Raw genomic sequence first — 15199 nt, forward strand, 5'->3', positions numbered from 1 at the left:
CCAATGTCAAGCACTTCGCGATAAACGTTATAGGTACGTTGAGTAACACAAATGGCATGTAAATGCGATTGAAGATAACTCAGCTGTAATTCACATAGTTACATACGCGTATCAACTTAGTATATAATTTTAATTTCATTATAACTTAAATATAATTGAAGTACAAAACAATGGGAATCGGACCCCTAGATAACTGGTAATGTAACCGGTTTTTATTCTGAAATTCTTAAAGGATAGTAAGTTATGCGGGTAAAACTGTAAGATGTAGCTAGTTTTACGAATCATAAAGCCTGAAATTTTAACATAATTAGCATACTATTTACTCCATGGTTTTTAAGTAAAATAGTAAAGTGACTTGTTTTAGATTTTTCCTTAATAAATGGCATAAAAATCTGTACACTCATTCAGTCAAGTAAATTCGAAAAACAAAAATATTGCTTTTATGTAGTATAAGTTTCCGAACCATATCGTCATCATTTTATTCACTTCATATAAGAAGTTATGCAACTGTTTACGATCAATTAGATTCGATTTATAACAGAAATCGTGCTGCGTTTTATCATAGTTAAAATTATAAATGAATATGTCACGAATAATGTGAACTACATATATATTACTCGACTAACGGCATCGCGGAATATGCTTTAAACGTTTTCCTTTACCTATAGAATAGAGTTCTTTTCCCACTGTCAGGCATTACCAGACAGTTATAATTCAGTTCAAAATTTAAGTTTGTACAATATTAATATACGATAATTTAACTTTAAGATTACAATATCCTGTTCTTACCAATGTCCTGTTCTTCGTCTTTCTAAAAGAATTCTTTTTTCTCCTGTAACCAGAAGAGAAAGAGAGAGAAATTAATCTGCAACGCTACATTACTGATTAATGTTGATTATCTGTATATTGATTTTTTTTTTTTTGGCCTGACGAAAAGCGGCCGGCGGCGGCGGACGATGGATGGATTGTTTGAGTGAGGACATGAGAAAGAAAGTAGCAAAATCTGAAGTGGCGAATAAGAGGAATGGAAGAGGAAAACATGTTCTGCCGACCCTACATAAGTGGGATAGAGGCAGGGATATCCGTATATTGGAATTTCTTCCTATACATTTAGAATCGTCTGTATTTATGTTTTCCTTCATATTACGAAATTCATTTTGAGATCAATATAGTGCTGATCATTTTTTGTTTCTTTGTTTGTTTAAAAGCGCTAAACTCAGGAACCACTACTTTGAATTGAAAATTTATTTTGTGTTGTGATAATCCATTTCCCGAGAAGGATATAGGCTGTATAGTATTTTAGTACCTTTTCTTCTATCTTCTAAAATCAACGACGACGAAACCGTGGCGCACAGCTAGTATAAAAGAGTTCATTTCACACCATATGATTTTACAAGAACCTATGAAAATCTAGATATAACTTTACAGGTGAAAATTACGTAGTAAAAAATGTGTACAATAGAAATGTATGAGAGGCGACCAATCGACGTTACAATACAATAACTTTATTTCATGCTAAATAGTTGTACAAGTATAGAGTAAGCTGTTTATAAGAAATGTACAAGACCCCGTGACCTTGTGTGGGCACCGATAACGCTTCAGAAGTAAATGGTTCTTATGATTTCACTTTTGTAACGCATTAAGTTCAATGGGTCACTTGTTAGTTATTGTCATTTATTTTATAGAATATAACCAAATAAAAACAAGCTATATTATATATATTCAGATTTTCAATTTACGTTGCGTTTTTTACGATCTTGTTGATTTTGTAAAAAAATCATGATGTATAGTAACTTATGTAACATAATAGGCCCGTTAGATAAAACTTTCAATGTTCCTAAAAGGGGTTTGTTAATCAGAGAATCATTTGTTGATAAATTTGTTTTTATAAATCGAGATACAGATTGTATACTCGTATCGTAAGCTCGTTTGTAATTGAACAAAAGGCATGAAAACTAATTATTATATTCTATTGTTGTATACACGTAACTACGTACTACGTAATTCTCACATTTAATAAATAATGGTTTGTTATTATGACTTAAATGTAAAGTATTAGACATAGATAGATATATTCTGTACGTATGTTATCAAGGTCATTTAAAGATCATAAATACTAATGACCGATCCAATGTGTCGATGATACATCAATAAATTTTAAGAGATGACCAGTTCGATTTTTAAAACATTATTTTTATACACCTGAACAAAATAGTACAAAATTAGATACTATTTTGTTCAGGTGTATTAAATACCTATTTTGATGTCTAAAGTCGTCTTGAATCGTTGAGGACTTTTTTTGCTGGTATGTTTATTAGATTCCTCTCGCGGAAATGTATAATATTTAACTGTATTTATTACACTAATATAAATTAAATGGTATTTCTCATTAATCGTTTAAATTTAATTAATTTTTAGTATTTTTAAACCTTTTTAAATTTTAAATATGTCTCAATATTTAAAGTTGTCGCAATGTTTATAAATAACAACCAGCCTTGCATTCCTATTTTGACATTGGAATGAAATACATATACAGTTAAATATATATACTATACTTCTAATTGTAATTGTCATTCGTAGAGTGCGAATTGATCACGTGACGTTGTTTGCCACTTTGCAATTGAAATGTGGGTGTAAGCTGTGACTAGTGATTCACGATAGTACGTCTAAAACTCTGTTCCTATATTCGAAAAAGGCTCGTTTTGCTAACGGATCGTTATTTTTTTTTACATAAGGTGTTCAAAATTGTTTCAGCAATCACGTCGTTTTTTAATATAAAAGTCGCGTTTTAATCTTATTAAGTTATTACGGAGAGTTTTTCGATAACGATTGAATATCTTTAATTATAATAATTTAGAGAAATAAAGTTGAATTATTTGTGTTAAATAGTATTGTGAGTGTTGAACGAACTGTTTGAATAATGGCTAAAATGAAAAGTCGACGGCGTGCTAGAAAATGCAATGGGAAGATGAAGCATATGTTTCAGTTCTTTGGGTAAGCAGATATGTATCATAGAGTTTCTTATTAATTAAACACTTGTCTTATAGCAGCAAATAACGATCTAGATGCAGCTCTGAAACTTACTTACAAACAGGTTTCACCCGGTTATTAAAGTGGTCTCATGATGTAGGACTTGTTCGAAATGCCGATAAAACGAAACTAATGTACATCAGTTCTACCCAAAATGGGAAATCACTTAATAATTTAACATAGTCACCAATGTCTACATGCTAATCTTCACAACTGTTCTTGTAAGGCGGTTGAAGTAGTCAATAAACAAAAATATCCAGGACTTATAATTGACGATCGACTAAAATGGACCGAACATATTAATCACGTATGTGATAAGCTGCGTACTATATTGGCTAAAATAACTTTAATTAAAAGAAACACCCATATAAAATTCTATTAAACCTATATAAAGCTTTAGGCGAAACAACTTTATTTTACGGTCTGAGTAGCTATGGTAGAACATGTAAATCAAACCTTGATACAATATATAATTTGCAAATAATAATTATAAAAGTTATAAATACCTAAAAAGGTTTTAACCTTTTACGAAAATGATTATGACGAACTCTTTTATTATTGTAACATAATACCAATACATGATCAGGTTAAATACATATTACTGCTTGATCAGTTTCATAATGGTGAACACCAACGTGACACCAACATGTCATCAGGCGTACCTACCAAACACGTATTGCGTTTCAAGTTGGATTAAAACTACCGAATTACAGTACCAAAATTAATAAACGCCCTACCAGCTTCACTTAAAAATGAAATTGCAAAAACAAATATAAAATATAAATTAAATCAATATCTCTTATCGTTAATAAAAATAATTATTAAATAATATCGTTCAAAGTAAATCACTCCGTGTGTATCCACAAGCTACTACGTCTGTATTATTTTGTGATTGATTGATTTGTAAAACTTGGAGGGTAGTTGTGTAAAAATGTTGATCGTATTGTTACTGTTAAGTTGTTATAATTATGGTACTGACTTATTTTTGATATTGTGAGCGCGATGTCGAATGCCGGTATGCGGATAGAATCAACGATGATTTTTACCACACTGTTGAATGTTTTTAGTAAGATTCTTTGTATTTTAAATAAATAAAAAAAAAACATTAATGTACAAAATTATAAACCTGGTAATTTCTATGAGATTAAATTTTTGATATTTTTGTTTTTGTTGAAAGCACAATAAAAATTGTAAGGGTTTGATACAGACAACCTATCATTAAATTATGTGCTAGATAAATTTTATCAGTAAACGGACCCTTAGGAAACAATATTTCTAAACAAGAAATATATTGATTTGTTAGCACTGAAGACTGCATGTCTTATTAAATATTACTTAGTAGTCGCCCTGTGATCGAAATTCAACCATAATTCATTTAAATTATCAGTTAGAACATTAAACAAAAGAGTTAATAATGTGTATGTATGTCTATAATATAAGTGGTAGTATGTGTAATATTTTTTTAAATTGATTTTTATGGATAATTAAAAAAAAAATAGCATCCTGCACTCCTTCTCTATATAAACTATATGTGCGAAATTTTATACTCCTCCGTCCGCGCAATTTTCGTAAAAAGAGGTGCAAAGTTTTTGCTTGACGTATTAATATATAGATTATATTATTTATAATAATTTACTTTTCGTGTAATTCAATTAAAAGTATTCTGTATTTTAATTATTACTTTTTTGACACTATAGTCTAAACCTACTTTAAAATTGATTAAAAACTCGCTTTATTATATACATACCTGTGCCAATTAATATATACAAAGATATGGTAAGTAAATAATTATTCGATGTGTAAAAATGTGTTCCGAGTGATTAAAAAATTCCGATCGTCGCGCAAGTACCTACTCGTACACAAATGATGCAATGCGTATCCGCGAGTGATGTAAGCGAACGTGATACGATTACACATGATTGTCGAACGATGTTGTTGTTGTTGTCTGTTGTCGTGCATCATATTTCGATATTTCGGTTTAATTGTTAAAAATTGTTGTTTCGAACTGACGATGAGTTGAGAACACGTGCTCTTTTATCTTTGATAATCTTTTACATTAAGATAATCATTAATAATAATAAATAAATATCTTATTTATAACATACACACTCGGTCGTCTGTTCCTTAAATAAGCAAATTATTGCTTGTGTTATAGATAACAGCCGACTGATATAGCTACATCATTTATATAGGTATATAATTAATTATTTAAGACTAACTATAAGCTGTGTGGCTACGGCACTAAAGAATTTAGCCACCCCCTCTCTTCCCGTGGGTGTCGTAAGAGGCGACTAAGGGATAACAAGGTTCCACAACCACCTTGGAACTTAAGAAGCCGACCGATGGCGGGATAACCATCCAACTGCTGGCTTTGAAATACACAGGCCGAAGACGGGCAGCAGCGTCTTCGGTGCGACAAAGCCAGTACTGCGGTCACCAACCCGCCTGCCCAGCGTGGTGACTATGGGCAAAACACATGAGTTCACGTTATTTTTGGCGTAAACTTGTGGAGGCCTATGTCCAGCAGTAGACTGTATAGGCTGTAATGATGATGATGAACTATAAGCTAGAAAGACAAGCTGTTCCACACAAACACCCAGTTGCCGAGCATTCAAATACAAGTTAAATTCAATTAATCAATTTGTTTTTGAGAATGTAGGCATGTATTATATGTATTAATGTTAAGGAAAGAAGCAGTTTATTTATTTATTTATTACAAGCTAGAAACTAAGCGATAAATAATTCTTTTGTAGGATTAATCTCTCTATAAAATAACTTTTATAGATATATTAACAAAACTAAATATACATATTTGACAATAGGTAAAAGTTATTTACTAACAATACAATAGTTAGAACGTTGTATGAGTTTTAGTTGACAAAGGACATCACTTAAATACCTTTGCACATATGTATCTAATATATATATAAATGTTTCTATGTATGTCCTTTATAGAATCGTAAACTATACATTTGATCATGTCATGATCTTCAGCAAACTGTTGTGCATGAGCCCACAAAGGTTTCTGAGTTGGTACGTCAAAAAAAAAAAGAAAAACGTAGCAACGCGTACAGCTAAGTTATATATGAATGCCAGTGTGAGCGATAAGCGATTGAATTACTAGAATACCAAAACTGTCAAAAGAAGCATCACCAAGCCCTTCACACGAATTTAATAGTAAAGTCGGTCTCCAGGTATGTATGTGCCCCTACAGTTTAAACAAAAAGGCCTCGAAGCCACCGTTGCGCCGCACTGTTCCTTTCCGAATTGATGGATACATATCTTTAAATGTCTAATGCGACATGAAAAGTCACTCAAATAGATACACGGGAATTGCATTAGTAAAATATAAAATAATAGCGTGTATTAATAATGCAATAATGTTACTATAAATAAACTATATATATATAGTTGTTATCATGTGCGCCTGATTGCGATCGTTACTCATAGTAGGAAATATATCCGCCAACCCTAATTGGAGCAGCGTAGTGGATTAAGCTCTGATCCTTCTCCTAAATGGGGAAAGAGGCCTATGCCCAGTAGTGGGATATTACAGGCTGAAGCGAAATAAATATTATAAATATTTACTTTTAAATTGTTAAAAAACTGGTAATTTAATATCGTATATAATACATATAATTAAATTAATTAACCTTCTTAATTTTAAATGAGTTTTAATCCTTTGAAATATACATATCTTATTTATAAAATTCTCGTGTCACAATGTTAGTTACCATACTCCTCCGAAACGGCTGGACCGATTTTTATGAAATTTTGTGTGCATATCGGGTAAGTCTAAGACTCGGCCAATATCTATTTTTCATACCCCTAAGTTATAACGGAAAGGTGGGATTAAAGGGGCTAATAACATATATGGCCAAACAACGTTTGCGAGGTTAGCTAGTATTCTATAACTTTTTTACTCTGAAAAACTTGTCAAGCAGCTCAGCCCCAAACATAAGAAAATGTCCTAAAATGTCCTTCGCAATCCACATCCAACCTCCACTCGCAATCTTGCGTAAAAACTAAAATAGCTATGATAGCCAATTAAAAATTCTATAAAGAAAATTTGACACATAACATTTTATAAAGATATATCGTAACGGTACGTGCTCATTGATAATATAAATCGAAATTCCGTCACAACTTATTTGAACCTTACGCCACCTCGACATATTACTAAGGTTTTCTATGTCCCTGACATGGCAGAAAAATAAAAATACGTGTAGCAGTTTTGTTTCGTGTGAGACAATTTTTTTTTCTTCTATATTAATCCATAAGAACTACGCCATTCTATAGGAACATCATACCTGTTACATACAAGAATTAATGAGATCGTCATTGGATACCGTTGTTTACAATTTTCCCTACTAATATTATAAATGTAAATATAACTTTGTTTGCTACGCTTTCATGCGAAAACTACTTAACCGATCATCATGAAACTTTGTACACATAGTCTTGGAGGTATTAGAAGAAACATAGGATACTTTTTATTTAAAGAACGATGCGAGCGAAGCGGCGGGTAAAAGCTAGTATACAATAGTTTAGCCGGTTCTGGGAGAGGATAAGCCAAAATTGAATTACAACCTCCCAAGTTTGTGAGGCACGTTCATTCATCAAAGACCAAGGTCACGTGCCGATGCTGTTGAATTACCGATGCTATCAAGTATCGACTCATTTTTACGTTGTGTTTCTCGCTCATTAATAAGATAGAGAGTTTCTGTCAGGAGATAATTTAGCCCATTCGCCCATTTGTTACTTTTGATTAATCATTAATTTAATAGTTCATCTGTATTCTTTTAAATATTTCCACTCGTAAGCAAACGTATGAAATCGCTTAGTTGAAATTTCTTCTGGGCGATTTTGAAAATTAAATATCTAGTAAAGAAAATTCAAAATGGCGTTATATAAATATTAAACTGGTAACCCTTTATTTTAAAAAAAGAAATCATTTGAAGCAAGCCAGTACTTCAGATATATCTGCATTGCCTTGGAAATCTATTAGGAAGTAATGTAAAATTAGATAATACGAAAAGTAAGAAAGACAGTAATCTAAGTCAACTGTGCACACAAGGTTTTTCGTAGAATTTATTTATAAATGACATAAAATATAGCAATAAAAATAAACGCAGGTATTGCATGAAATTCCGAGAAAAATGCAACAGTAAATATTTGTTCCACGAGCTTGCTCGCTGTACTAATTTAAGTACCATCAAAAATGTTAAGTACCATTATAATTATAATTACATTATTTAAAGAATCTAGTTAGTGTTACAATGGAAATGTTTCTCTAAGTGTTAGATAATAATAATTAACCTACGCGTCTTTATAAATAGTAAAATGATTATCACTTTTTCATCCGCTCGTGCGGAAACACGCTTACGTCATATCTTACACATTTTGTATTGAATCATTTCAATTGCCTGATTCGTATGTTGCAATGTTATTAAAATCACCTCTATTTCATAAAACGCGTTTCGTACACGCGATCAAAGAATTATTATGAGATATTTATATTGAAATTATGAAATTCTACACGTGAATGCGTTATGTGGTATACATGGCTATTTACCGTAAAAATATACGCCTATTATTATTAATTATAAAAAAATATTAAAACATAAATAACTGTACAATGAAAGTTGATAAAAATATGCGCATCAATTTCCATTGCATTCCAAATAACCTAATTGTAGCGAAAGCGTAAAATTAATATAATAAAGAATATAAATTTTTCTTGCAGAGGGGCGGTGTGTGAGTGTCGCACCGCCATGTCGCACCATAGCGACGAGCAGGCGCTGCTCACGGTCACATCGGACTCGTTCTGGGAGCCCGGCAACTACAAGCGGACAACACGCCGCATCGATGACGGTCACAGGCTCTGCAGTGAGCTACAGGCTCTGGTCCAAGAGAGAGCGGATATTGAGAAAACGTACGCGAAGAGTCTTAGAGGATGGGCGAAGAAATGGAACGATCTCATCGAGAAAGGTGCGTTGTTATTAAAAATCATTAATCTTATAAGTTTTGTTTTAAAATTTTCATGGTCGTTAACTATACTAATTATAAATGTCATGGTCACGACCATGACGCTTACAATAGTGCCCTAGTAGTTGAAACTTCACCAATGACCAATAGCAATCCACCAACCCAACCCACCAATGATACATAGATGTACGCAAAATGTTCCGTTATACATGATAAAAGCATTTTAAGAGTAAACATAACTAAAGATAAAGATTGACAAAAATAACTTGCCGATTCTTCTAAGCCGAATTCAGTAGTAAGTAGGTTTCAAATTTCACTATGCAAAAGTGTTTTTGAAGCCTATTCAAATAAAGTAAATCTTTGATTAAGATATCTTTTAAATAAGAATGTCTTACGAGAAATTTGATAGGAATACTCATATAGAAATATTTTAAACTTTTGATATAATAAGTTAAGGTTTATGCTATTCTATAAAAATAAAGACAATTATGATGTTTCTGAAGGTTAGGGGATATGGCAGAATAGTACTAAATTATCCAAATTAGTAAACAATAATATATTACAAACATAATTAAGAAGATATTAGTGTCACTTGACGCAGATCTCACTGGTTGAAATGACCATTGTTATAAAACGTTGTTTATACTTACATTAGCTCAGCGTTTAGCCAAGGTTAATTTGTACAAGTTTGTGCAACTAATTCAATATAGAGAGGCATGTATCAGTAATGATGCGAAACAGATAGCCATCTTTATCTAGATTGGCATTTAAATAACCGACGATCGCTGCATCACAGAACTAAAGGTTGATTCATTAGAAATGGACGTGCGTTTCGAATCGTTAAATATTTATATACTTGCAAGTGATCTGTTCGAATACAAAAACGACGTTACTTTCTATCAAAGCAACGAAGCATAAAGCTAATAGCGTAAACACCATTGAAGACAGAACAACTTCATAATTTACAAAACATGCGATGTGTTGGTTAAAAGAATACGATATCTTTGATGCCTCGTTTAATGGCGGAAATCCATTCATAATCATGTTTTATTGATGGATCGCGCTCCTTTGAGATGTCACGTTTCATTACGAAAGAATTGAGAAATTATGCATGTGGACGTCTGAATGTAGTTAGTATGCGTGTATTATGGTGGGGTCATATCTAGTTGAATAACTTTTAAATTTCGAAGATCAGTTGTACGATTTGATTGCTAAAAATATTTTAGTGTAGCTCATAATATACTGAAGATTTCAAAAATTACTATCCTAAAATGATTCGTTTACAAATATAACTGTTACGTCCTCATAATTCGCATTTTTTATTTAAAGAAGTAGTTATTATTATTTGTCTGTCATCGCTGTGCTCGTTTAAAAATAAATTACGCTTACAATTCAGAATTCTAGAAATTACCTTAACGTTTTACTAACCAAATACGAAAAACGCTGTAAATGCAACTACGTTTTCTCTTAAAATTATCTTCTTATTTTGAAATGGTGTTAACTGTTCGAGATTTTAACATGAATGTTCTTTATTTTTCTCTTATCATTAGATCTTGCTATCTCGTTAATTCTTGTACCTCGATTACTTTGCTTGTAATAAACTGTGGATTTTATCTAAACTGTCTTCTAACTTTACTTAGCAATATAATTTAATATATTATGCTGATATTATGTAGCTGTCCTCGATATAATGGAAGTCAACAAAATATTTGAAATACCATCAGTAGGTATATTGTTGAGGCTGCTTACGCTTAGAGTAAATATCGTTCGTTTACATTATCTGTTAAAGAATTTTTCAATATATGCTTACGTTACAAGGAAGTAAGTGGCCCCGGTAATGTGGGGCTTGTCGTTATTGCGTTCCAATGTTGCTACAAATAATCTTACTCAGATATATGCATTCACGTAAAACGGTTCACATAGATTAAATGTACACGACAAAGCTAAACTGAATAGAGCTTGGTTGTAAGTGTCCTACAGTTGGTTGGAGGCTCCACTGTATTAGCAGATAATTTAATTACTTAGACAAACCTTTGCTGTCAATATCTATGATAACTAAACCGGCACCATTCCAGAAGAACCGTCAGATGCTAGGCAAATTTGTCCACTCCTGAGCAATTGTTACGACAAAACGTGGACATCCAACATCCAATGCAAGTCATTTGATGTATTGTGATTTTGTAATATTCTTTGTTGACTTGTAACCTTCAATTAAGTAAGAAAGATTATGTCATAATACTAAATCAACGGAAAGACTTAATCGAAGGTTACATGAACACTCATTCAGACGATGTCTCTGGTCCGTGACCTTAATTATAATGAAAAAGGTGCCCGATTGATAAAGTGATGATTTCGTTTGTTTGAAATGCCCTAATGGTATGATCAAAGGGTCCGATTATTTAAAAAAAGTCCTTTGTTATAAATACGTTTAGTGAGAAAGGATTATAAATAGGAGATTTTTTTAATCTAAAATAACTTTGGATAAGCATTCACATCATCAATGCCAATTTGTCCTTTCTGGCGTGTATTAACCATTTTTCTCGTCCAATCCCTTTATATATTACGCAGAAATAGATTATTTTGTACTATATTGTATTTCTCACATAAGTACATAATAATAAAGTGTATTCCCAACTAGCTGTTATAAGATAACTTCACCTTTCAAATCCCGTTCAGTTTCATCGTTAACGAGCAGTAGATCAGTACACCTATTATACTGCAGTTAGTTGAAGAGATAATATGATTATCAACACTCAGACCATCAGCGATTATCGAGATCATGTGAATTTCACTGTCTAGACTTATTAATTCAAATACATAATATCAAAATTCCTTAAACTTCACTCAACTCCTTATTTTAGGATTTACTCCTTTTTTTACTACTTTGTGTGTTGTGTGTGTTCAGACACACCACGTCAATTGTCTATAAAGAAAAGAAAAAAAACTTGTTTATTGAAAAATTAAACTAATTTTACCAAAGGTTTATCAAACATTATACATATTTACAATTCACAACTTAAGAACTAAATATTTACAGATAGTTTTGGTATAAATCATGTCCGCGTGGAATTGTGCCAACAATGCTGGCAGCATTTCCCCGTTGAATCGCTATGCCGATTCTCTGGGCAAAAAATGCACCAGCCCTCTTGTCACCAGTGGAGGCAATAAGGCGAGGTGTTATCTCATTTAAAAATTTTTTAGCACTGCTACTCCAAGGTCCAAGTGTTTCGACTGCAAACGGCACAAAGATGTAATTTGGAATTAGTGACGAATATTTGTGCCGTTTAGTCGTTTCAGCTTTTTCCGCTGCGGCTCCCGCTTTTAAGGCTGTTTCCCTGACATGAGACGGGGCAAGTTTGTCAGCGCAGGTTGCGTCCCACAAAAGCGCCCGTCCCCTTTCCCAGGGAACCAACGTCAATCCATCAGTAAAAAATGTCCATGTCAAAAAATCCAAACTCAAGTTATATAATACTTATTATATTCTATACTAGCTATACCCGCGACTTCATCCGCGTGCAAATTAACAAAAAAGTTATTGGTCAGTTCGCAGAGTTATAAAATAAATAAATTTCTAAAATAAAAGTAGCCTAAGTTACTCTTTATTACTTCAGCTATCTGCCAGTGAAAGTCCCGTCAAAATCAGTTGAGCCGTATTTGAGATTAGTCAGAACCAATAGACAGACAAAAATTGAAAAAAAAAAAAATATTTTGGTATATCTACTGTGTATACATCTATAAGCATTTAGTAAAAGGCGGTTATGTTAATGTTACAAACAGACTCTACAATTTAATTTATTTATTGAAAGAATACAATAATAAGGCTAGCGATCACAAAGAGAACAGTAAAAAGAAAAGGCAAACTAAGATACAACAATATCATTGTTTTTGACATCAATAATTTCCTATCAAAAACGCTATTCTTCTGGCATATAAACACGAATTTTTCCCTTGACCAGCGTTTTAAACCGTGTCTGTAATGAATTATGAAGAAATCACACATCTCCTAAATAGAACTTCCGGCAAAAATGCAGCACCCAAAATTTGGTCATGTTAAACTAGCGAAATTTCTCAGAACAAGAATCGAACATAATTATGTAATAATATTAACAGATCATTTAAATTCAACACCTACATATATTTTCCATCGTAAATTTTCATTGCACAAACGATCGAGGAACGATTGAATCATTAAAAACGAAATGGAAAGTTATTTGGGAGTTCGGTTGCGATGCTGCTCACGCGCCGATTCAATACGATTCAGTTCGGGTTGGACGTGCCGAAAGAATGTTTTATTACATGCATTATTGAAAATCGAAAGTAAATTTAAGTGTTAGTAACACTACAGTACGACGTAGATGATCAAATCGATTAGATTTTTTTTTAATTTAAGGATCACTAGTAGGTACACTGATTACATGTGTACACGTTTAAATTCGAATAAATTAGGGTAACACTGCGAAGGTTTTAATGTAGCCACAATATCGACTCAAAACAAAACAAACTGATTAAGAAAAAAAAGATCATTTTTTTTATTTTAGGATATCAATTTCATTTTCTTCTACAAAACCTTATTAGTTTATTTTTTATTTAGGGAACGTCACTGTTATTTTTCAAGTAGGTTTGGTGGACGCGATATGGCAAAAAAAAAATATTTTCTTTTGGTGTAGACATGTATATTTGGATTTTATAATCATTAAGTTTATAAATGAAAGAAATATACTTTTGTACAACAAGTATAATGTAACTAGAAATACATAAAATACCAAACATAAAAGAAATATGGATATCATTTTTGTTGTATTCAGAGTTAAGGCTTTTAGAATAAATTAAATAATATTCCCTATATTTTGCTTTATTTGTAGATACAGTCTTGACCACACAAATCATTACATACAAAGGCCTTTCATATACCCCACGTGAAGAGGACTTAATTATTTGTGTTCTTTCACCCTTAAAAGCCATTTAAAACCAGGAAAAGACAAACAAAAAAAGAAGTGTTTTTTAGACCACACGACTGAAGTAAAACTTCTTTAGCTCCATCTAACTTATATCTCCCTCTCAACTTCCGTTCGCCTCGTCCGATCACACTTTTCGTAACGATTTCGTCACGCATTCACCAGCTTCCCAAGTCAAGTGTTCGTAAAGAAGTTTTACTTCAAAAATGCAGCAGACAAACACAGTATATTAGTATAAATGATGATATGCAAAAAGCGAAGTTAATAACGTGCTAATTCTCATCGTACTCGTATGCAACGATTCGTTACAGCACCTTACGTCAAGCGAGCGATATGAAGGGAAAGTTATAAAACCTGCAACGGCTGGTTAGGGACCAGTTTTTGCGACTTATTGCCGATTGATGATGAATAATTGTTATGTAACTGGGAAGTTATTTAGTGGGTCATGTCAACCTGTTTGCACATGTCGATTAAAATAGTTTTGGCATAAGAGAGTAGTTTGGCAAAAGTTTGTCCTAGCCATATTTTTAATGATTAATTTTTAATAACAATATTAATCATTCGTTAAATTGGTCATGTAAATGCAACTGAGTGATAAAGAATATTCAAAGTGACTTCAGGAAAAGAAAAAATACTTAATTTCATAATATATATATATATATATATATATATATATATATATATATATATATATATATATCTATATATATATATATATAAATTAGGAGGTATTTTAATATAAAAACTCAAAAGCTTCTATTTTATTGTTATATATAAATTACTTTTATATAAATTTGAGAAAATCGTGGTCTGTCTTGACCGACGATGTACGTAAGATTGCCTGTGGTGGCTGGATGAGGATTACGGAAAACGGTTGATTGTTTGGCATGAACTTGGAGTGGGCTACGTTCAGCAGTGCACTGGATATAGTGTAACTTTGAGAAATGGTAAACGGTCGAAAATTTTCACGTAATTATCATATAGTTAGAATAAGGTACATGTTTTCTGTTGATATAAATAGAAAATATGCATGACAATGATGTACAAATTAATGTATTGTATTAATTTGAAAAGTCGCAAAACTTCTTGCTATTAATCATCATTTTATCTTCACTTTCTTAATTAACATTCTCTGGATACAATTATTCATATAAAGGTAATCAGTGCGTGATGAAATTTTAAAGAATGACTATGTATTTACTTAACCTATGTAATTACAGACAGTA

The 15199-nt window shown here is 32.0% G+C and overlaps 1 protein-coding gene across 1 annotated transcript in view; it reads left to right on the forward strand.

Moving 5' to 3' along the window:
- The first annotated feature begins 2607 nt into the window (after positions 1 to 2607).
- Positions 2608 to 15199, forward strand: part of LOC123662754 (protein kinase C and casein kinase substrate in neurons protein 1-like) — a 59438-nt gene continuing 46846 nt past the window's right edge. The window contains exons 1-2 of the mRNA XM_045597553.1: positions 2608 to 2994; positions 8777 to 9021. Coding sequence (XP_045453509.1) covers positions 2921 to 2994; positions 8777 to 9021 — 319 coding nt within the window. The 5' untranslated portion in view covers positions 2608 to 2920. The remainder of the gene's footprint in view (positions 2995 to 8776; positions 9022 to 15199) is intronic.

The sequence above is a fragment of the Melitaea cinxia genome, chromosome 19 (genome assembly GCF_905220565.1).
Source record: "Melitaea cinxia chromosome 19, ilMelCinx1.1, whole genome shotgun sequence".
NCBI lineage: Eukaryota > Metazoa > Arthropoda > Insecta > Lepidoptera > Nymphalidae > Melitaea > Melitaea cinxia.